This window comes from Heliangelus exortis, chromosome 1 (genome assembly GCF_036169615.1).
Source record: "Heliangelus exortis chromosome 1, bHelExo1.hap1, whole genome shotgun sequence".
Lineage (NCBI taxonomy): Eukaryota > Metazoa > Chordata > Aves > Apodiformes > Trochilidae > Heliangelus > Heliangelus exortis.
Genome location: NC_092422.1, coordinates 76,895,757 through 76,920,749, shown reverse-complemented (window position 1 = coordinate 76,920,749; position 24,993 = coordinate 76,895,757). Strand labels below are relative to the sequence as shown.

At 40.9% G+C, this 24,993-nt stretch overlaps 1 protein-coding gene across 2 annotated transcripts in view; it reads left to right on the top strand.

Annotated features, from left to right (window-relative positions):
* The first annotated feature begins 9,447 nt into the window (after nucleotides 1-9,447).
* MAP7D2 (MAP7 domain containing 2) overlaps nucleotides 9,448-24,993 on the top strand; it is an 82,632-nt gene continuing 67,086 nt past the window's right edge. For both annotated transcript variants that reach the window (XM_071749569.1, XM_071749558.1), the window contains exon 1: nucleotides 9,448-9,755. In XM_071749569.1, the coding sequence (XP_071605670.1) occupies nucleotides 9,713-9,755 (43 nt within the window). In that variant the 5' untranslated portion in view covers nucleotides 9,448-9,712. The remainder of the gene's footprint in view (nucleotides 9,756-24,993) is intronic.

Genomic DNA, 24,993 nt, shown 5'->3' with positions numbered 1-24,993 from the left:
ACCACTTCCCAGCCTGTACCCATACATGGGGTTATTCCAGCTACCCAAATTCCTACTTTCTTTAAGGATCACAAGGTGTCTTGTCCAATCCTTAAGTTTTTTGGTGTCATTCTGTGTTACACCATCAGCCACATCCCCTAGTGTAGTGTCACCTCCAGCTCTGCTGGGACTGAGGCCTGCGTTCCAGTCAGGTTGCTCATGATGTTGTTGAGTATTGACCCCACGGTGCTGTGCTGATTGCCTGACAATTGCTGAGTTACTGACTGCTGCCCTTACAGACAGTTTTCCATCCAGCCAGCAGTATGTTTGTCCGGTCCATGCTGCTTCTGTTTCCAGGGGGAAAGGCTGGAGAAGGTGGTGTCAAAAGCTATTTTCAAATCAAGATATATTATACCCACTGCTCTGCCCTTGCCCACAGAGCCAGTCATTTCATCACAGTAGGTAATCAGGCAGGTCAAACATGGTTTCATGGGCTGACTAGTGCTGATTATGTGCTCTACAATCTTTATACTGACTGTAGGGAAGCTGACTGGCATATAGTTCCCCAAGTACTCTTTCTTGCCTTTTTTAAAGATGAAGATTGATAGTGGTCTTACACTCTGGCCCACCAGGTCTGCCAGTAGCTTGGGGTGATTCCCATCCAGATCAATGGATCTGGGTATATCCAGTTTCTCTAACATGTTGGTTCTCCGTTGCTGGCTATAGGGATATTCAGGGTTACTCTTTCACTGGGAAGCATTCTTGGAAGAGGATCATACACTGAATAGTTTGAATTCTGGACTGGGATCAAGGCTAATTTGGTTGATAAGAGCTCAAATTTTGAAATAGGGAACAAAGCTGAGAAAGGTTAATTTAATCTGCATGATGATAATGTAGCAGGAAAGAGATATCAGAGGGTCAGGAAAACACCAATACTGATAAGAGCACTTGCTGGCTAATAGAGAGTGGGAAAGCCTTGGCTAAAATGTATCCTGCTGTGGCCAGGATGAAGCTATTACATTGGTACAATAGTGAGAGGATCCAGAACAACCAAGTCAGAATGTGTAGTACAGACACCTGTAGTGAGTATTAGCAGTTGTGGATGAAATATCAGGATGGAAGTATATACATCATTTGGGAAAGATAGAAGAGGAAATTAAAGGTGGTGACACAGCATTATCTGTTAATGACTTAAAGAAAGAAAAAGGACAGTATGCATAACATGGATCATGTTTGAGATAAAATTGTTTAGAGAAAGGCAGAAAAAATACTGTACTGAAATATCAGAAAGCCTGAAGAGAGAGAGCCCTGTGGGACTGGATTTAGATGGATGTATATCTCTGTCACGTCATTTTTAGGAACTCTACAAATATGGAAAAGTTGAAGTCTTCGGATTGGAAGACCTTCCTATTCCTAGATGTACTAACAGATCCCTACACTACAGTAAGAAAATATCCAAGAGTGCTATGAAAACTTGCTGTCGTATGTCTAGGAAGAAATATGCAGAATCCATAAACATTTTTAAACTACAAGTAAGCAATTTCCATAATTTTCAACTAATTTGAAGTGCAAAGAAATTCTGAAACTGCAGAACTCTTATTGAATAGAAATGCAGCATTTAGCCATTTTAATTTATTCCAGCTAGTTGGGTTTCTTGCATCAGGTTGTATCTTCAAGTTGAGCTTGAAGGCAGAGTAAATAGCTTTGCTCATAATTATGACAAATGAATTTAAAATCTTTTTAACTGTCAACTGTCTGATATGCAGTAAAAATCTTAAAAAAAGGAAAATACAAGATACCTACTAGACAGAATCAGAAAAAGACTAAATTGACAGAGAGATAGAATTCAGAAAATATACTAAATGCTTGCAAAACCAACATTATGCAGTTAGTACCATCCTTTACATTCTTTCCACAGAATCTGTCATGCTTATTTTATTAACTCAGTAGTGATTATGAATTATTTTTATTTTATATTTTGGTCACTATATGAGCTACAGAGGTTTGTAAATATTTACAAACCACATTCACTATGCTTGTTCAGTTATAACTCCTATAGTATTCAAATCTAGAAGAAGCAGCATATTCCATGAATTGCTGTATTGGCAGGGAGGCAGAGAATGGGTCCTTAATTGTATGTGGTAATGATCTTTAACCTGTGAAATTAAGGTAAGTTAATGTTTGATTAACAGCTGATGTTTACTCAGGTTTTGAAAGGTAGGACAACCATCTAAATACATCTCTGTCAGACATTGGTAAAGTTTTTATTTTATCTTTTAGCATATATATTTCAAATTTCTTTGTTGAAGGTTTACACATTATGAATGGAAATAACTGATTTTTCTGTATAAAGGCAGATTGGGTAATTTGTTGTAGCTGTGTTGAAGTCAGTGGAGCTCAGCCTGAGGATCCATTTCATTCTTGATGAAAAAGATTTGTCAATAGATCCTCCCCTTTTGTTTTAAAATGCTCAGTCTCTTTTATACCCATTGATTTGAGATTCAGCTCAGCGTTTTTTCAAAGCTGCTTGTTTCAAAGTTTATTGATCACATTTCAATAACCAGGAGACCTTTAGACTGTTAAGCATCTACAGGCATAGCCTGATTTATCTTGCATTGAAGGCAACAGAGAATCACTGTGACCAGCATCACATTCTCTGCATTTGAGCACTCCAGGTTACATGCATGAATAAATAAATGCCACATTCTATGGAAGTTAAGAAAGAATAAAAATTGATTATGAAAGTGGATAAAATTCTCATATTTTACAATGGTCTTTCTCTCTCTCACAATAAAAGCTATCAGAATTCAACTTCTTTTTCCTTACTCTGGGCAGGTATTAAGTATCATAAAGTCACATTTTGAATAGATAAAAGATAATTAATGAATGTTTATGTTATGTTTAGGTTAAGGTTATGAAACCAGACCTAAACTACTCTTGCTCCTCTTCTCCAATTATTACGATGTCTGCCCCACAGTTATTTTATGGATTGTGCTCAGAAAGGCAGAGGCACTGGACTTAGCCAGGCTTAGGTGATGGGGTGAGCACAGGGCATGGAAATGATGGCACTGCAAGAGTGAGGCAGAATCCTCTGTGAACATGCAGAACAACTCATAAATTCATGTAGTTCTCAAGAGTGCCTGGCTTCTTGGATCTACCTGGTCTGTATGTTCCAGAGGTTTTGTATTCCCATAGTAATCACAACGTGCCTTCAAGGCAACTTAATTTCTTATACACAGGATGGGAATTTAACTGAAAAAGTAAAAAACCAATTATCTACTGTCTGCCATTTGATGCAGAATGATTATTAATCAATGATAACTAAACTTAATTAGCTTAATGCTATTTTAGGTATTCAGTCAGAGTAGAAATATCTTAGGGTTTATTATTCTGTAACCTTGAGAACAGCTCACTATTGATCTGATGTTGTTTCTGACCATGCTTCTATCGTACATGAATATACCCCTTTATGAATAGATGTAATGCTGGGGAAGGAATGTTCCCCTTCCTGGCAAAATATGCTGATGGAGCTTAACAAAATTACTACAAATAATTCCAAATCCTTCAGGCAAGTATCAATCACTTCAGCAGGTGGTGAACAGAAACAGAGAAACGTTTCTATGGCTGCAGGGCAGACATTCTTTCCTTCCCAAGCAAGACTTATCTTCTCCTGCCTCTCCCAGCAAATGCTAAGACTGTGTCACATCCTGTTAAAGCATGAAAAGCTCACAGAGCTTTCGTCTTTTCTTTGCCTAATACTGCAGTGAAGAACCTTGAGTTTAATCCCAGAATCAAAAGCAATCCTAAACTCATCAAAATCTAACTTGTTCATGTTCCCCAGTTATCCTTGGCCACAAATCTGCAAAGCAGTTTATGACATAGCTCTTAAGGTTCATGGCTCACAAGGTTTTGAGCAGGTATTTAGTGGTAAATGAGGAAGGCCTTATTTATGAGAGAACTTGTAAAATAGTACATATCACCCTTCAATGAAAAATTTATGAAAAAATACTCATTTAAATCAGGTGTGAAATAGGTTTGTGCTGCATTCCACTACTGCTTATCCCATTACTATGCTCAGTAAAGTAGGGTGTGTAGGCAGGGCTGTGTTTGTACATGACTTAAAATGCTCATAAAGTAAATAATGAAGGATGAGGCGATGAGAGAGTTCATCTCTTTCTCTGTTTTCACTTATTTTTTGTAAAGATTGACCTCACCAGTGTCAACCTGTTGCAAGTCAAATAGCTCGGGATGAACTTCAGAAGATAACATACAAGTGAGAATATGCCCGTAGTTCAAGGCATTCTAGGAGTATAAAAATATATATATATATATATGGCATAGTATATTGGGTAAAAGATGTGTGATTTAATAGTGTGTGTGTGTGGGTAATATCTGTTTTCATGTGGAGGATAGCTATTATACACATTATATATATAGATATATACACTTTCTGTATTCCCAGTGACAAATACAAAAGAAATCCATTATCTTAAAAAATATTTTAACATTAGGATGATATTATTCACTGAGTGACATTTCTTTGCTGTCTAAGTACATAAAAAGAAAGCAGAAGGATGTAGCTCAAGCTTTGCCAGACTGAGCTGCACATTAGTTCTGCTCTTCAGCCAAAGAAGTTTAAAAAGATAGTTTAATTCCTGCATATATTCTGCCTTTGGCTTGTTAGACAGTGAGAGACAAATAGAAATCAAAACCATTTCACTGGGACTAATTAAGCTATGTTTTATAAAAACATTTATGACTCAAAGGTAGAAGTCCCTTAGAAATATCACTATGACTCTTTGTTCAAAACAGTGGTTTTTAAAAAGAGCACCATTTTGCTGTTGATATCTAGCTTCCAGACTGATGCTAACAACGTATTTTAAAGAACAGTTTCACACAACTGGAAAAAACCCCAAACATTTTCTCAATTATCATACTGCATCTCAGTGCCTAAGAATTTTGCATGTAAGACTGATGCTTCATGAGGAAGATTTCTTATCAGCCAACAAGTCCTTGAGCATTTCTGCCATTTGCAAACCTCTTTTTCACAACAATTCTATAAGTACAATTATGATTTATAAATGTTTTTAGAGGAACGCTAATGGTGGAAAATTAATGATTCAGCAATTGGGAATAACTATGATTAGTTATGTTCTTCAGTTATAATTCTTTTTAACTTGCAAACCATCCTCTGTTTCTCTTAGGGGACATGAATTTAGCCCATGAAGAGGAGTACTTGTCTGGAAAAATACTCTGGTGTGATCACTCATTTTCATTCAGAAGTTATAAGAGATGGAAAATGTGTCACTGGACTTCAAGAAGTGTCAGAAAAGGAGGGATGATTTTGGAGATGAAGCAGGCAAATACTGTCTGTGGGAACTGGATTTCCCATCCTTGACACACAGTGGTTGCATGACACTGGGTCAGCCTCTCTGACTGGAATACCATGGGCATTGGTTCTGTTTGCCTCACTTCCTTGGGTTTCTCAGCTTGTTGGCTCTTGATTCAAAATGGCCAGTGAGAGAAGAAACTGCAGATCATCACATATTTATTATGTCATAGAGTTGGCCAGTTTTTGCTCACTGTTCTTTTCCCTCAGAAGCATTCCTAGGGATAGACACCTTTGGTTGCATAGCTACAACCACAAGATATAAAAAACACTGAAAAAGCAAGCCAAGCTTTTCAAAATTAGTTTATGCTTTAGACAAATTTTATTTTCATATCTGCTAAGGTTGCAAAATTAGCAGATCTTCCAGCTTCTTTCTGCCTGTATCCTGAGCTGATTTTAAGACATTTACCTCACAGCAGATTTGCCTCTGCCATTTTCTCAAACTTGGGTTCACTAACAACTGTCGTGGCTCACTTATGAATATTTGCACAGACCTGTTTTCAACAGAGTACCTGCTGAAAACTTGTGGTAAAAAAGAAAAATATTTCCCACATAAGAAACCCAAAGTGTTGTTGATTTGAACAGCACAAAACACACTGTAAAAGAAAGAAAAAATATTTTAAAGTACAACAATCTGGAACAAGTACTACCAGAGTTTCATTCACAAAGGGGCAAACTGTATGCCAGATGAAGAAGGCAGAATAGCCAATGATACAAAACCACCTTCCCGGTCCCAGGGCTCCCATGATGTGCCTTAGAGACAAAGTTGTGCTTGGGAGAATTCCTTCATTGCCTTCTAACTCGTGCTGGAGAGCAGATGCTCAGAGGCTGCCCGCAGCCCAGTGCACACACAGCATCCCCTGCCCAAACCTCTGCCCTCACAGGCAGCTCTGCAGCAATTCACACCTCTGGTCCCAGGGAGTGAGGAGAAACTTCCCTGTCCTGTCCTTAAGCTACCCAGGGCTGTAGGGCTGTCAGGTTATGCATTCCTTCCCCTGTCAAGTGGAGCCTCACATTACTCCTGTTGATGTGTTGCCTCCAGAACAGTTTCCTTTAGTGTGATCTGAAGGGACAGGAGAGCAAGGTAGTGGTGGAGTGTCAGAGAGGGACACGGTGACACCTCCAACTCAGAGCATGCAGACGCTGGCTGTAGTCCCATAACAGCTGAAAAAGCCCCTTTAGCTGCTCTGGGCAAGGAAATCATCTTGTTCTGTGAAGTATGGGCAAGTTGTAAAATATTTCATAACTTCCTTTTTTAAAAGTTGAAGATTTAAAATATTTCCAAGAGTTTCTCTATTTGTCATAGAGGAAACACACATACTTCTGAAACTAGCTCCTGCTGCAAGTGCATTCCAAAACTTCATGGAATTTAAGTAACCCACTGCACCTGGTGCTTCAAGATCCATAAAGTATTCAAAGTCAAACCTGAGCAAGAACAGTTATGGACTTATTTCTTGGGTACTGGTAGGTGCACATTGTATTTCCACTGGTGCCCACTTTAAAATATCCTGCCAATCTCTACAACACAAAAAGATTAACAAACAGCTATGGACTTCAGATACATTTCCTTCTGTTAGTTCTTCCCTGTGTGTAAAATATGATAATAGGACTACTTCAACTTAGAAGGCTGTTGTAAAAAATTTATTGATCCTTGAAGGAGTTATGAGAGTAACACAGGAAAGCCATCATGGAAATTAATTAACCTGCCTTCAAGGCAGTGTTTGAAGAAGAATGTACAGTGAATATGACATGAAAGATTCCACTTCACATGATGAAAATGAAGAGAAACATTGAAGAACTATACATTAATTAAACACATCCTTTGCATCAAATGAGGCAGAAGTCTTGTGGAAAAACCACTCCACAAAGTAATTTCAAAACTGACTCATATCACATACTAAATATACAATATCATAGGGGGAGGTTTTTTGAGTTTTTATGTTTTCCATACAGTTTCTTCAAGTTTTCTTTAAGACCTTTTTCCCCCAGCCTGTATATTGGCGAGGCTGTGAGCCAGCTATCAGAGAAGATTACAGCTGAAGGAGCCTGGTTATTTCTCCATGTGACACGCTGTGCTTAAGGGCTTCACTGCCACTTAAAGAGTCAGCACTGACGGGCTCAAATTCCCTGGGGCAGATTCTCCTGTGGTCCCGTCCACCCCCATCCAGTCATCCACCAGCTCCTGCCCAAATACCCTCACTGCAGACACTCCCAATATCCCCTTCTCCAGCTTCTGGCTATACTTCTCCACCTTTTCTGTTTCCATTAACACCCCCCACATCCATTCCCTGCTTTCCTAATGGCCAGTCTGGAAACTCATCCTCTCTGTTTCCTTTCCCTCGGTGCTAAGCCCATGTAACCTGCACTGAGACCTGCTGCTCTTCCCATGTGTTCATCAGGCACCAACAAGCTGAATCTTATTTAAGATCACAGGACAGTCATCATTCTTTTGGTTTCGTTACCAAAGGACCCCCTGGAAATCGGGAGGCACAGCTACAGTTTGACAGGTAGGATATATCTTCTGTGACATAAGCAATACAGTACAGTTTCATCTTTAGATAAGTAGAGTAGTTTTAAGTGGAGCTCCTTGACAGAAGTTTAGCCTGAGAAACAGCTGGAATGAAAACATCAATTGACACTTTTTAAATCAGGCAGAGTTATGAACAAGGAAAACTAAACCTCACTGATAAAGAAACATTAGTAATACTTTTTACTATATGCACCAACAAAACCAAAATCTGTCTTGTTAAACATTCACAGAGGTGTATGAATGCACAGACAAAAGACACCACTTGAATGTACAGATGGAAGACAAATTGTTCACCAGTGCCCCAACAGATTAATTTGCACTTATTAAGAAATAGCCATTTACTGAGAGACACAACAGGAAGCAAACCAAATTTTTACAGTGTGGTATAATCTGCACATGCCCTTTTTGCAAGGACATGTAGTGATAGGATGAGGGATAAATTTCAAACTGAAAGAGGATAGATTTGAACTAAATATGAGAAATTCTTTACTCTGAGGGTGGTGAGACACTGGTTGCCCAGAGAAGCTGTTCAAGGCCAAGTTGATGGGGCTTGGAGAAACCTGGTCTAGTGGAAGTTGTCCCTGACCATGGCAGGAGGGGCAGAACTAGATAATTTTTAAGATTCCTTCCAACCCAAAACATTCTGTGATTCTATGCTAAAAAAAAAAAAAAAAAAAAAAAAAAGGGAAAATACTTTCCTCCTCCACCCTCTTACATTGACTGTAATCTGTATTTTTGTCTAAAGAAGAATATGACAGGAATAGAATTGCTAGACAGAAAGAACAGAACAAAAAAGCTAAGAATGGAAAGTGTGAATATTAAATAAGTCTTAAAGTTCAGTTTTGGTAAGCTGGCATTGGAGGTGAAGCAGTAAGGGTTTTTTGGTGTCTAGCAGCATTTCTGGCAACATTTCAAGGCAGTGGAGTAGGAGCTGCCCCAAGGCCACAGGCCCAGAGGCCCTGGGTGTTTCTGCAGTGAAGTGCAGGGTCCCATCAAGGTCAAGAGGCAGCGAAAAACGGCAAGGGAGGAGCAAAACAAACAAACAGTGTCTTAAACTTGGTTTGGTTTGGTTTGGTTGTGGCTTGGGGTTTTTTGACAGCTAGCATATAAATGTTTAGAAGGAAAAAAAAAAAAAAGATGACGTGAATTTATTTCACCTCCTCTAAAGCTGAGTACAGGGTGAGCAGAGCCCCTCCCGCAGGTCTGCATGTGAGTGACCACCGGCAGCAACTCGGGTGGGGAGAACACACTTGTGCCCCTCCCCAGTGCCATCGATGCCACCGAGGCAGCTGGATAGGAAAAAAAAAAAAAATCTAGAACAACCGGAAAAAACAGCAGGACCTCCTTTGGCTTTCCGAGACAAACCGATTAAAGGTGCCATCACCAAACCTGGTTCCGACTGAACCTCGCGGCCCAAAGTGCCCAGGAGGGCGGTGGGCCGGGCAGGCCTTCCCCGTCCCGCCGGGGGATGCAGCAGGAGCCAGGGTTGGGCGAGGCTCTACCGGCGGGTCCCCCCACCCACCCCCCGCCCTCAGCGCCCCGGGGCGGGGCGGGGAGCGGCAGCACCTGGCGGCGCGGCAGCCACCCCCGCCCCGCGGAGGAGGCAGCAGGAGCGGAGTCGCCATCGAGCGGCACCGGGGTTGCCGTCGGCCGCCGTGCCCGGCCCAGTCGCCGCTCCTCCTCCCCGCCCGCCGCACGGTGTCAGGTGCCGCGGGGGCGGGCAGTGCGCCTGTGCGGCGGCCGCTGGGCGCCGCGGAGCAGAGCGGAGCGCAGCGCCGGCGGCAGAACTCGGAGGTCGCCACCGGCCGAGGAAGATGGCGGAGCCGGGGGCTGCGCGCAGTTACCCGCGGGCGACAGGTAGGGGATGAGTCTGCGGCACCGCAAGATGCTGGAGAACGGCGGCTCGCCCACCCACCCGCCTGCCTTCGCTACCCCCGGAGCCGTCCCGTCCTTTCCCGCCGCGGGCCGGGGCTGCCGGAGCCACAAGGGGCGGCAGGCGAGGGTCCCTCCTCCTCCTGCCTGGCAGGTGCCGGCCGGCGATGAAGGTCCGGCCGCCATCTCGTCCGGGCCTGGGGCCGCGGAGGTGGGGAGCGGTGGCCCCGACCCGGTGAGGGATGTGGCGGGTTATCTTCGGCGGGAGCCGCGGGGGCGCTGACGCCGGGAGGCGACGCTGAGCGAATCTCGCCCCGGGTCCCCGGTGTCCCCCTTCCCCTCCTGTGCCGCCTATTGTGGTACGGGAGGTGTTTGCCGGGAGGCGGCTTTTGTGCGGTGGGTCGGGCTGGCCCGGCAGCCGCGTGTGCCGCCGCGATTTTCCCGACTGCCGGCGGTGCTGGCGGGGAGGGCGGCAGCTTGGTTTTGTCCCGAAGTGGAGAGCGGGGAGGGAGCGATTTATAAACCTCATTTTCAGCGGTGCCCGGGCCTGCCTCTGCTGGTTGGCCAACCCGGGCAGCAAACTGGTTGAGCGGGTATCGAGTGCGAACGCCTCGCTCCGAGCCCTTATTTAGGCACGGCTCCTATGTAGGTCCCTCCTCGTTGCTCGGCGAACGTAACTTCTGATTTCTGAGGGCAGAAAGGGAGTGAGGTGTGGTGGAGGCTACTGCGGCACACGGAGTTGCTTGTGGTGTGGGATCAAGTCCCCCAGCACCAGGAGATGTTAGGGCCAAGGCTGGTGGTCGTGACCTTGGCTCTTGGCCTCATGTGTAGGTGTTGGGGTGGGTCTTGGCTGCGCTTTCTTAACATGACCTCTCCCTGGGTCGACGTATGAGATGATAAAGGAGTCAGGCAGCTGCTCATTATGCTTTTACCTTAATTATCTGATATGGGGCCTTCCCTTTGTGCATGGTAAACCATCTGAACCTGGGGTGTGAGAGGGAATTAATTTCCCTCTTGTCCTAAGCCACCGTAGTTTCTAAAAGTAGCTTTACAATTGCTTTGGGAGATAAGAGGTGTTATTATCCCAAATTTGTGGCGTGGGAAGATGAATCCGAGTCTTTGACTGTTCTGAGGTAACATTGTGTGACGAGCCAAGGAAGGAGCTGGGAAGGATCTGGGAACGCCTGTGTTTGCTGTTCCTCGCCCTCCTCCCGTGCTCGGCAGTCACTGCTCCCACTGTTGTGGTTCAGCAGTCAACAACTTCTAGGTCCTGAGTCTCCATTATTTTCATCTTTCACATGGCAGAGAAAGAAGAAAACCAATTTATGCTCGAATTTATATTAGTGCCCTTTTTTCACCTCCTCTCCAAAGCATAATAAAATTAGCCCCGTATTCACTTGTACTCTTCCCAGACATTGTTTTTCTCGTGTTTTTCTACTTTATACATTCTAACTTCAGAAGGAGATCTTGTGAAAAAGCTTTGCTCACTTTGTAGACCAGGACGTCGTTTGTTTTTCACCCTGTATGAGATGGTGAGTCCATTGAAAAGGCAGCAGGTAACATAATTAAAGATGGTATCAAATGAGTCATGTGTTGCAAAGTATGGACAGATGTAATCACCTGTGGTCAGTTGTTGACATTTTAACACTAATGCCCAAGCAGAGTGATACAGAGTGGTCTCAGATGAATCTCTTATTTTATTTGACTGCTAAAGGATAATACATGATGTGGTGTGAAAGATTATCTTTGTATGTGGTATTTTACAGACAGCAGTGTGGGATCTGTTGCAGCAAAGAACTAGACTTTTTCTTCTGGGACCCCACTTACTCATTTTGTAGCAATCACAACAGCTACTAATGCAGGTTGTTAACATAGGTGAGAAAATTATGCTCTCTTCTTCAACATTTGTATCTACATCTTGGTCCTGCAGTCTTAATCTTGTTCATAAGGATAGGAAGAACCTTACCTCTGTGTTCCAAGTTAAAAGTCTGTGCTGTCCCCAGAAGGGATGCTACTCCAGTGACAGGATGCAGCTGTTGTTCCCCTTCCCAAACTTTGCAGTTCTCTGGCAGCATCTGAATTTTGGTCTTTAGAGTCCTGCAATACTGAGAGTATTGCTAGGATGGCAGTGAAAATGTGGCATCAGCTTCATCCTGTCCATCACTTCAGAGTGTCTGCCCAGATCAAACTGTAGCAAGCAAGCCTGCAGTAAGGAAAGGTATTTGCATCTCTTGGCTACTATTGTTCAGTGGTTTATAATTCTGCAAGAAGTAGTTGAATTCTGTGGCACAGACAAAGTGTATTTGAAGAGCTCAAGTGTGTCTCTTTGCCAAAAATCAAGGGGATGCAGCGAACAATAGAGATGGTAAAGCCTGAGAAGACGTAGCAGGAACATTTTTACAGGAAGGGTGTTAGATGACCAAAATGTAGGCGTGAACTGCTGCTGCCATCTCTAGTAGCAGTAATGACCTAATAGCATTTGAAGGACAAACTTCTCAGTAATGAGTCTCTTGTCTTCTCATTTGCTGCCCAGTGAAAATTGCTTAATGGATGTTCCAGGAGTTGAAATACTGAATGCTTCAGGTTTCAGAACAAAATGTGTATTTTTGTCCTAAAGAAAGTTGATCAAACCTGAAAGAATTTAAGAATAGATTGTGTTATGCCATCTTAAACTGTGTATCACTGTTTGAGTGAAAGGAATCTTTGGCTGTATTTCTGTAGAGCTTTATGTTGTTATTTTTTAGATTTCAGAAGTGGTGGTGGGGGAGTTTTCCCCTGGATTTTTTTTTTCTTTATACCAGTGCTTTTCCAACTGATGTGTTACTGGCCAAAATGATCTAAGGAAAGTATACTTAAACCTTTTCTTTTTGTACTGTATTATATTCTTTCAAATGTGGACAATCAAGATTGTTAATTGTAAAGGTTAATTGACATGCTGCTTTTCATGTGATGTTTCCATTTGTGAGTATTGGTTTTAGTTCAAAGCAGTTTGACACACTATATCCTCTCAAGGTTATTGTTTTATCAGTTAAAATACTGTAACAGCCATTGACTTTGCCTCTGTCCTTTCCAAAAAATAATAAAAAAGCAGCTCTCTTCCCAACTAAGTTTTATGAAATTGCAGTAGAGAAAAAAATACCTTGCCTTTGAAATCCAAGATTGCAGAAATAAAAGGTAGGTCCGTCTGTTGAAATGCACATCAGGAAAGGCAAACATCTGAAAAATTTAGTGTTTGTAAGACACTTGTGTAGTGTCACATACCTCTGTTTGCTTTGGTGGGTGGCAAATCCATAGCAGTGGAAAGGTGAGAGTATTGCTTTTTTAATATTGGGCAATTATTTCAAGACATCTAGTTGAAGGAGCATGTACATATTTCATGTAATGAAACTATATATCATGCAGGTTAATTAAGTATGAAGATTTATGTAGTGAAGCTTTTTTGTATCATGAATAAATAAAATACAATTATAACTTTCTTAGTTATCAGTCTTTTAATGTGTGTAGAGTAAAACTGACAGGGGAAATGCTTTTAAGATCTTATTCATACCTGTCATTCACTTACAAATGTACTTTAAGGCTACAGAAAAGTGAGAGCGAGGCCTTTAATTCTGTAAAATTCTGGACTGTTCAGGGGATTAAAAAAAAAAAAATTAATTTCCTTTTTATGTTTTACACCTCTTTCCCAGTGTCTGTATTGCTGAGTAGCCTGTTTGACTTTTTCTCTGCTATCCTTTTCTTGACCATTCCTCTTGAAATTGTTTTTTTTCACCAACTCTTTGACAGGGCAGTCCAGTTCTCAGCCTTTCGACTGGCTCAAGCTTTTGAGCAGATCCTAGCAGAAGTTATTCTCAGTTTAAGTGCTGTATCCACTCATACTGTTTGCATAGAATTTTTGTAGATAACTAGACCATACATGTTGGTGGGGAAATGCAGTGATCAGGAAGCGAATGCAAATTACAGGCATGCTGACTGCATTGAGTAACAACCAACTCAAGTTGTTTCCTCCTGTTCCCATTTTCCTCTTTTAATTGGGCTCTCACTGCTCTTCTCAGCCTGGTAACTTAGGGTTTTGTGAGGTCTGTGTGCCTCTTAGTTCCTGTTTGATATAGTTATCTCTCAGGTGATGTGTGTGTGACAGGTTTTACTCACTTCTCAGTGTACTGTGGTACAGTGACTTGGGCAAGTAAGAATGTTAAATATGCTTGTGTTACACCCCCAAATGTAGCTTTCCTGTGAATCCCTCCTACTGGCTGAGAGGGAAATCTGGATAATACACTAAATAATAGAAGGAGTAGTAATGCTGTTACTGCCAAGGTTATTGCAGTAATCAAAAGCAAAGTTTTTTTCACTACTGCAACATTTTTTTTTGCTTGCAACATTTATGGCATTTAGTTGATTTCTGAGTTATTTTGCTGTAATTAACTTGTGCTTGGTATTTCTATCACAGTTTAATGCGTTATCTATGTATTTTCTATGGTTGGAATAGTGAATGTGGAAAGATGGTACTTAATAGCTTTCCCAATATACCTGTGTTCAAGCAGCTCACCCAGTGATATAGTGATACTTAAGACATTTAGTGGTCAGCCTATCAAATTGACTTTAAAACTTTGCTAATCACAGAGGTATTTTACAGCACTGTATTACCCTGGACTGATTTTTAGATAGGGTATTTAGAATATATTATAATATATTAGAAATACCTTTCACTGTGTTTTATCTCCAGAATGATGAGTTCTGATGATGTGTGTGGGTGGAAAGATAAAAGGTAAGTTAGTGAAAATCTGTCTCACAATTAAAATGGGGAAAAAAATAAAGAAGCTGAAGATCATTGTTATGTTACTTAAAATAGAGTAACACATTTGTGTCTGCCATTCAAATAATAGTTTTTCTTCATTTGCATCATGAAACTGCCAAGATCCTAAAACTCTAGCACCCAGCACTTTCTGCAGGTCTGAATATTTTAAGGATCTTAGCAAAGTGCTTCTTGCTGCAGTTACATAGTAATCAAAATGTTTACTATAGAATTCTGCTATTGAATTGTGTTCTGTGTATGTAAGTATGTAATGCATATAAATTTCAGGTTTTCTGCAGATGTAATGAATGAATATATTAAAATGGCTGTTTACATCTTAATTTTTTTGTTAATTTTCTTGCTGTAACTCCTAAATGAATTATCCACAGTTGATACTTTTACTTAACTATTTAATATCTATCTCAATAGATATAAAAAGCTTGTTATTGATATGAAGTCATGTGAAGTGTCTGTTTTAATTTACTGTATTACTTGCGTATGTCTTTTTTGCTCACTGAATGCCAGATCAAACTGTATTTTGTTCTAAATTCTGGAGCATCAGTTTCTCCCTTGCACTTGAATATCTGCGGGTTTTTGCTACTGCTTTCATGTGTTAGTATCTGTTTTCCTTTGTTCAAGAGGAAGTCAATTTTTCTTGTGGTACTAATGCACTGCAGACAAATGTCTACTCTGCTGAGATTGATAGAGCATTTCTGTGATCTTTGCATAAACTTCAGCTATATAACAGCTAGGCACCTCTTGGCTTTTTATCAGGTTTTCTGTGAGAATGCCCAAAGCAGTGATGATTTTCTGACGTTCCTGATGTTGTGCAGGGTTTGCACAGTTGTAGTTGTTGCTGATTGCTTAGAAGTTATTTTGCTTTAAACTTTATCAGTGTGCCAAGGTTTGTTCTTTGTTTTCATGTTATTTTTTTGGGCCATAAATAAAGCTGCCAGGAGCAAACTTCACTTATTAATTATTCACTTTTATTAAATGAATTCTTTGAAATATGGAAAGTGAAACTTTTTGTGTTTCAGTGCTATGCATACCTTTTTTTATCAGTTGGGATGATTCGAAAAATATAACGTTGGGCTCAATTTCTTGTAGCAATCTAACAGAAGAGGTTTGCCAAGCATCACATATTTAGCTTATTTTTGAACTTTCTTTTTTCTATTACAAGATTAAATGTGTGTTTGGCACAGTCTTGGGCATTCAGATCTTTCTTCTGATGTGCAAAAGACTCCTTTTTCTGTACTTCAACTACACAAATAGATTAAATTGTTCAAGCTTTTGAAGTCAACCCTTTCTTTAATAATTATATATATTGTTTTGTCAAATAATTCATGTGTGCTTGCATTTGCATTCCAAGAGGTCCAGTCCCCTCAATATGTATGAACTTGGTTTGATATAGTGGCTGTTTTAGTCTGAGGTGCCTTTTGAAGTTGGTCCTTCATGCCAGAGCCATTGCCCCCACACCTACATTAATTCATCTATTTGCACAAAAAGAGAAATGGATTTCGTACCCTGTAACCTTAACACCATCATGGATCCAACATTAAACAACCAATTTGGAAGAGTGGATGACACTTCATCAATTGATTTTTATTTTTTTTGTGTGTTTATGGACTAGTTTCTCTTAGATACTCCTTTTTCCTAGAAGTGATACTCATAAATACAGTGAAGCTCTAGAATTTATCACTTCTATTTGGGGTTTTGACAGAATGGAAAAGGATGTGTTGGATAAAAATATATGATACTATGTATCAGTTTGTGGATGCCACTGTAAAACCATCTCCAAAAATCTTCAAGAAAATAGTAGCAACACGAGTATATCTGGTTATTTTGCCAGATGCTGGAGGTCATATTGTGGTTGTGTTTCATTTAGGAAAGATCTGGAAATATGCCTTGCTTGGTTCTGTCCATATAAATTATCAAATTACTTGTCTCATGCCAAGCAGAAGCTAGCAGAGCTTTTCTTTGTTTCAGCAAAACATTCATGCAAATATTTCTAGTTTGCAATTAATTTTGGTTGTAGGTGTGGTGAATTACTGGAATTCTTAATGTCGCTTTCATCAAAAAAGAAAGATACAAATGTTCCTAAGGCAGTGAGGCATGCCTGAGTTTGTTAACTATCAGGAGTGCTGAAGGGGTCTTCACCTGCCCAGTCTTGGAGAGCTCTGCTGCTTTTTTGCCTAAGCAGTAAATCAGGGATTGACAGGAAGCTGAACATGAGCCAGCAGTGTGCCCAGGTGGCCAAGAAGGCCAATGGCATCCTGGCCTGTATCAGGAACAGCGTGGCCAGCAGGTCCAAGGAGGTGATTCTGCCCCTGTACTCAGAGCTGGTGAGGCCACACCTCGAGTCCTGTGTCCAGTTCTGGGCCCCTCAGTTCAGGAAGGATATTGAGGTCCTGGAGCAGGTCCAAAGGAGGGCAACCAGGCTGGTGAAGGGACTCCAGCACAGATCCTACGAGGAGAGGCTGAGGGAGCTGGGGCTGTTCAGCCTGGAGAAGAGGAGGCTCAGGGGAGACCTCATCACTCTCTACAACTCCCTGAAAGGAGGGGGTAGTCAGGGGGGGGTTGGTCTCTTTTCCCAGGTAACTCTCAGCAAGACAAGAGGGCATGGACTTAGGTTGTGCCAGGGGAGATTTAGGTTGGATATTAGGAAGAAATTCTTTACTGAGAGGGTGATCAAGCATTGGAATGGGCTGCCCAGGAAAGTGGTGGATTCTCCGTCCCTGGAGGTTTTTAAGAAGAGACTGGATGTGGCACTCAGTGCCATGGTCTGGTAACCACAGTGGTAGTGGATCAAGGGTTGGACTTGATTATCTCAGAGGTCCTTTCCAATCCATATGATTCTTTGATTCTGTGATAGTTTGAAGAATACTCCAGTCTGAATAAACTAGCCTTAGTATATAATTATACTGTTAGTAAAATAAACTTCACTTTGAAATAACTCTAGTCCTATGAAACAAAAATATTTTGTCATGCTGCTAAGGGGTGATGTGCCAAACTGTAGAAGGGAAAATAAGACAATACTACAGTGTTTATTCACTAGTAGTGTAGAAGATTTTGCATCTTCTAAGTTTCTCTACCCTCAGTAGCATGTTATCAACTAATGATCTGGTTCAGCTGGACAGACAGAGTTGCCACAGTGAGGTGGGAAGCGATTCTTGCGATGGGATGGCCTGATAGAGTTTGCGTGTCACAAGCTGAAGAGAAACTTTTGCCATTGGTATTGGATTTGCTTTTTGAAGCACTGTCCTCCCATTGGTGGTGACTCACCTGCACTTGTTTTCATTCCCTCATTTGTGTTGAATGTGGCGTCTGTGTGTGTGTACAGACACGCTCTGTATAAGGAGAGAGAGAGAGAGAGAGAAGTCTGGAAACATGTTATTGAGGCTCTTAAAATGCTTGTAAAAGGTGAGCCAATTATGGCTTCCAAAATAATTTACAAGTGGGCTGCTTCTCCTTTCTGTATCCTGAAGGGAAGAGGGACTAGGGCTTTACTTTAATCCTGAGTTTCTTGAGTTTAGTACCGCACTTAAGCCACAGGGCATCTTTTCCCCATATGCTTAATGGTCTTTTAGTAAATGTAAGCATTTCCATTATGCATCCTGAGTTTACTAGTGCTAAGTGCTGTGGTTATAAGTAAACATGGCAATTTTCAACACTTCTAGGAAGTGGTTTGTTGGTGTAATGAAACAAATGGGTGACCTTCCTTTGGCATTAGTGGGGTTTTGATGAGTTTCTGGATGAGGATGCTGGATTGCAGGGTTGTGCCCCAGGATTCTTCAGGGCTCTTTTAGCATGGGTTGTGGCACTGAATGAAAGCATTTGAGTGATGCATAGGGAAGAGATTCTTGAGAGGAAGTATTCTGCAGAGAGGTTCGATTTTCATGGCATTATCAGACCTGAAAGAAAATCTGAAACAGAACTGCATGGATTATTTGAGCCATCTACAGATAATGGGAAGTTTGCTTTTCAGAAGACTAAATAATAATAGACCCTATAATCTAAGGGTAGTTTTGTATATTCCTCCCTTGCAGTATGTTTTCCCTGTTTCAGGTGATTGTGTTGGATTTTTTAATCTCTCTGAGGTTGTAATATCTGTTCTTATCTCTAATTTTCCTTGAAGTTTCATACTGCCAAAGGGTGTCTTAAAAAAATGGGTTGCCTGTCCTTAAATATTATGAATATTCTGAATTTGAATCTCTGTTGAAATTGTCCAAGTGACGTGTAAATGGAATTGAAAGTCATGTTACACAGTACAAGCACATACACTTTCAAACCAAATTTTTGTCATGACTGGTTTGTTCTTAATGCTGAAGACAAACTGAAGACTGTGGAGGAAGTCTTCATGCAACCAAGGTTCCTTGTTATGAATGCTGCCTAAAGCATAGAGACAAGCTTACAGGCCATGCAGCAACTCAGAAAATGTTTAAAATAGCACAGTAATGTGCCTGTAAGACTACTGAATTGTCTTGATATAAAACCTCTGCAGTACATAGATCTTCCATGGCCTACTTGATAATAGTGGTCCACTTGTGCTATTGGTAAACTGTTGATAAACTTTCTACTAGGTTAACTCTTTTTATAGAATTACTTTTGATTTTTCTTTAGTGGTGTTTTCTTCCTTCTCCATTCTTATCCACTCACACCCCCCCCCAGCAAGGTCATAAGGATGGCCACTTCAGTCAGAGCAACAGTATCATTTTCACTGCTCTCTCTTTCCTTCTGGCTAAAAGAAGTCATTGAGGGTAGGGTGTAAGATCCCAGCAAGTACACAGTGTCCCAGAAATTACAGTTCCAGGAGCTAGAGGTGCATCCAAAGGACCATCATATACACATAGACCCTTGCTCTAGCCTGCTCCTTGCTTCAGCTTCACAGTTACACTCAGTTCAGTGATTCATTCTTGTGCTCCTGCAGACTTCACCCTGTTCCACCCAGCCTTGGGAGTGGAGGGTGAGAAAAGCTATAGGGCAAGGAGGAGTCTGGGCCCATCAGATGGGCTCTGGCAGGAATCAACCTCTCACCATCCCACCTGCCTCTGCAGTGCAAGCCCAGAGGGATAAAGTAGCTCCTAAACTTTTCTTGTTGCAGCTGCAGGGGAGGCAAGGAGACCAGGAAGAAGAAAAAGGTGGAAAGGAAATGAAAATGCATTCCATGCTATTTAACCTCTGCTTCAGGCATTATTGTTCAGAAATGGAGAATCACCATATCAAAGAGCTCTTTGATAATCAAAGGTAACAAAAAAACAAATAAACTGAGGCATGTTTTCCCAGTCTTCATGGCAGCTATCTGTTAACACGTGCTGCAGTATGGTGCAGTTTCTCAAGTTATAGACTCAGAGAAGTAGAGGTGCATAAATTCTCAAGATGTTTTTCTTATGGCTATTTTGCACTGAAATGAATTGAGGTGCAAACATCTTGAGAAACTCTGGTCAAAACTCCTGTGGTATAAGGTAGTGCTTGGAGGATGTAATTTTCATGTTCTGACCTTCAGACCAAATGTCTGTGAACCACTGGAGCTGATTCTGAGAAGAAGCATTTCAGGACTGTACTGTGCAGTCCTTTGTAAGACTGGACAGCTGAAAAGTCCCAAGAAAGAAAACTTTAAATGTAATACAGAATAACTGTTCAGAAGCTAAAAGCTAGCTAAAACTCCATTTAGATTTGAATGCATCCATTAAGGAAAAAAAATGTGTTTATTTGTAAATACAGCTTGAGTGGGCAACCATTGGTATACAGTTTGGGTTCTTTGGCAATTTAATTTGTTATGGTTTCCATGAACTTGTAAGGGGGTGATGGTGTCAGGTTTGTAGAGAGAAAAAACCTCTTTTAGTATGCATCAGCTAGCACTGCTTTGATAAGGTGGTGGAGAAATTTGGCTTCTGGCTCTGGATTTATCCAGGCACACTATACTGAAGTAATCTGCCCCTGAGTCTTCAAACGTTTCATCAGGCACAGGAATCTTTTCATCTTCTGGTGGCAGCTGACTTTTGCCTTTTTGTTCAGAAGTGTTAAGAACTTATTTTCAAATACCATTTGTGTTCTCATGTAACATGTTTGGATGCTGAATTTTCTCCTGATATTTGTTGGTGGCATTAACCCTTCTCGGTGAGGTACAGAAGGGGTATATAGTTAGCTGTTTGTCCCATTGCCAGCTACCCTGGGTGAATCCATTGCTCTTGCTGCTCTCAATTCAGGCATAGAGAAAGGCAGTTCTACTGGCATGTGCATAGGCCTGCTCTTTCTTTCTTTTAAGTTTTCCTTTTACACGCACAGGAGGGGATGTGACTTTTGCAGCAAGTTTGACTCCTCCTTTTTCCTTCCTAAATATTTACTGGCTTATGTTAGTCAAGCCAACTCGACCTACTAATCTCTTCTCCTTTCATTTGCTGTGGGTAGGCAGGGTTTTGAGCCCTGACTTGGGGCAAACCTTTTGTTTTGTATTTATGTGCAAAGTAAAATTCTGGAAGAGTACAATATTCCTGAGCAAATGCAGACATTCAGCATGGGTGGTGCATGGTGACGCAGGGTTCTGCGTTCAGCAGAACAACTTTTTGTTGCCACTATCAAACAAAAGCCTTTCCTTGTCCAGGTGTGTCCTGGACTTTGATCTGACCACAGTTACTAGTTTGTGTCTAATCAGTCCTGTCAAGGAGTTCCATAGTCAGCTGCCTTCTTTTAAGAATGCTGCATCTGATTAATGTGTCTTTCCAGTGAGGCAAGGTTTGTGGACAGATAACCTCTTTTTAGGAGACCAACCTATTATAGTCCAAACAAGCAAGCCTGCTTGCCCATCAGTCTGGAGAAGGAGGAGCTGCATCTTGGTTCATGACACATGGAAGTGGAGAGGAAAACAGAACATGAGAAGTGGATGGAGAAGCCTTGAGGCTGCCTTGGCAGAAGTGTTCCTGTTCTTAACAGAGGCATGGGATGTCATCACCCAGCCTTTTATACTGGGACATGGCACCTGTGATCTTTTAATTGGCTACAGGTATGCTGCAGTATGGCAGCTGCTGCTCAGGCTGCACTGTTCAACTCAGTGCAGGTCCTAGTTAAGCCTCAGTTGAGAGGGAAGGAATAAAAATTAAGATGTCTAGTTGACTTTGAAAAGTATTCTAGTGTGGTTCCTGGATTTGCAGAGTGAATATTGCTGTTTAAGGATGTATTGACTAGATGGAGTTAAGACAAATCTCTTGGGATATAGAACAAAGTGTGGAATAAGCAGCTGCTGCTGTTCTGGTATTACCACTGGTGGTATTTGTGCTTACGTACAAAACTACTGAGGTTCTTGTTCACTTTCCACTACTGTGGCAACCCTGATTAGAAGGTTTATTAACTAAAGTGGTGTAAATCCAGATTATCAGAGGAAAGCAAAACTAGTGTAAAAAAAGAAAAAAATATATTTTTTGGCACATCTGTCTTATCAGTATACATTGGTCCAGAGATTTAAAAAAGTAACTAAACCAGAAGAGAGAATCACAGATATTTAGCATCCTTGTTTTGAGTTCTCAGATTTCTTGTCATAAATGCTGCATCTAGCATATTTTTAACTCATGGTCTTACAGTAATTCCTAAATATTCATCAATTTATAAACTCAGTGTGTACATTTAAGTAGACAAGGGTATTCTGTATACTGCAGTTGTTTTGTTACCCAGATTTTCAGCTTTTTAAGTTGCGTGGTGAATAAAGAGAAATTATATTACTCATTAGCTTCCATGAAAATAGTCTCCACTTCCCATGCTTTGAGATCTTTCTTGGTCAAGAAAAAAGGTCAGATGTGAGCTTTCTGGCTTCCTAGAAGAAGAAAAAATGTCATCCATAAAGCTATTACCAAGCATTGGATTTTTCATTCTGAATGTGGTTGGATTTATGGCACCGGGCTGCGAGTACATCTGGAGCTAAACTGCAGCAGGCAAGCTTGTTGCTGTGGCTTTCTTTGCATGGATTCTGCACCTGGGGATTCTGCTAATGTAGGCTTCTTCCATTTCTTTAAGTAGAAAGAAACTTAACAGTGTCAAGTGTCAAGCTTTGCTGTTTTTCTGTAAGACTATTATGAACCCTTTTAGAGTTAGGAGAGAGTAGAAGAGATCCTGCTGCCACCTAGGGCATCAGATCTATTCCTAGAACACAGGTGCTGTCCTTCAGTGTTTCAGTATTTGGATGATTAGGAATATGCAGTAGTTATTTTTAAAAAAGCACTTTTTCTCTTACTTAGCTGAGCTGCAATTCTCATCAGGAACCTTAACTGGTACCCACTGTCAGCCTTACATGCCTGAGGGCAAATTTTTTCATCACATTTGAAGAGATGAGACTATACAAGGCCATGTCCAACTGCTTAGTTTCAGATTTAAAAGCTTTCAAAATCATTATAAAACTACTCCTAATATTTAGCCTTACTTTATTCCTCTTGATAGAAAGTTCAGGGCAGTGTAAATTTAATGTCCTGTTTTGAGTGTTGTGTAAAATATCGTTAAAATTTTTTGCCTTTGAAAAAAGTGTATATTTTCATCTCCTACACAGATTGCCTGCTAAGTATAGAGAAGTAGCAGCTCTTTTAACATTCTGCTTGTAGCATGAGGGCATGTGCTTTTTAAAGTGGTTGGCAGAACAGCAAGTTACAGACAGAAGGAGTGAGGGTTTTTTGCGTATGCACGTAGGAGATGGAAAGTTAATCCAAATGGATATGGTAAGCTATTGAAAAAGGTAGAGGTTTTCTTTACTATTTGCATGTCTCATCTTTCAAAATGTAGCTGAAAAGCATGCAGTAGTTTTGTTTGACTGACAGGGTGAGAGTAGTAGACGTGTGTATGGAGGAGAGGTTTGAAAGCATTTTAAGGTGTATCCTTGTGTGTGAGTAGGCATGGGGTAGACTATGAAAAGCAGTGGTAATTCAGGCTCTTTTAGGAAGAGTTGGAAGTAATGGATATGAACTGGTACATTCTTTTGAGAGGCTCTAGAAGGAATATAAAGCTGAAGGTGGGTGCCTCCCTTAGTGTCCTGATTGCTTAAGGAAGGTGATAAGGGAAGAGACTGCAACCACAGCAAAGACACATCATGGGCTTCATTTCAGATAGATGAGGAGGTGGGTGTCTGCAGTCCAAAGCTGTGATGCTGAGCCATCTACATGTGTTGCAGGTAGACCTGATGTTGGGGAGACAGTATAAACAGCTGTGAGGCAGTGTGTGGTTAACCTCAACTTGTTGCAAACATGAAAAGCTTTGTTTCAAAAAACCATGTATTTGAAATATGCTGAATATTAGTTATCTTTTTATGCCACTCTTACATGCCACTTACAATACTACTCTACTGGAGGTCTTAAGTGATGATGATGGAGGTAGTGTGCACAGCACTGACAGCTTTGGTGTCAAGAGAAAGGAAGGAATCTACTTGCTCTTCATTTTTCTGTAAGAGTTTTAGGAGCTTTCTTCTGAAAAAAGAAAACAGAGTTGCTGCTTCAGGTATACAACAGAAAGTTCTGTCAAATTATCCAGTGGTTCTTCTGTGCAGCTGCCTGTTCTCGGAAGAGCAGTGTCAGAGAGGAGAAGACAGAAGGAAGCTGACACTGATTTTTTTGTTGTGGGAGAACTACAGAAATGGGAATGCATAATTATTTACATATAGGATGTACTTCTGTGTGTCTGAGGTTGCCAAGAAATGACTGTACTTGTGTGTATGTTACCAATAATGAGCAATAGGTATTGTTTTCCTTAATCCTTCTCATGATGTATTGATTTTTTTTTCCTTTCCCAGCTTGAGTACTCTGCTATAAAAAAATCATTATTAGTTGAACCTACTAACTCATGACATTTGCTCTGATGCTCCCTTTCTATTTAGCTTACTTAATGAGGTTTGGGTTTTGCAAGGAAGATACATTTGCTGATCAGTGACCGTGACTTGATCTCCTGGAAGGATATAGAGCTTTTCAAATTGCTTGGGGGAAAAAAAAAGGTGGTGGGGTAAGAAGGCATCAGAAAGCAGATGGGTGTGTTGTTGTGTGTTTTGGTTTGGTGGTTTTTTTTTTTTTTTTTCTTAAATGGTGACTTAAAAGGAAGAATAAACCACAACATTTTGGTGTCAAAGTTCTGGAAAATTATGGATAAAGAAACAAGCAGTGAATCTATTAATAGGTTGTAGAGTATTATCTAGCATGGTTCTTGCAACAGGATTAAGAGTATATAAGCATGTGAATTACTTTTTTAAGGTAGCGTGGTACCATGGGTGAAGCATGGACCTATAACCTGATTTTCTCAAATTTTAATTTCACTTCCATGCCATTTCTGTATCTATCCTTTCTCATTACCTCAGCTGCTGGAACAACGTTTGTATTAACATTTTTACAATGTTTTGAAAAGGTTGATACAATGTATTGAATAAAATGGGTATAGGTTATTCATTTGCAGAGATTAGTACAATGGTTTTTT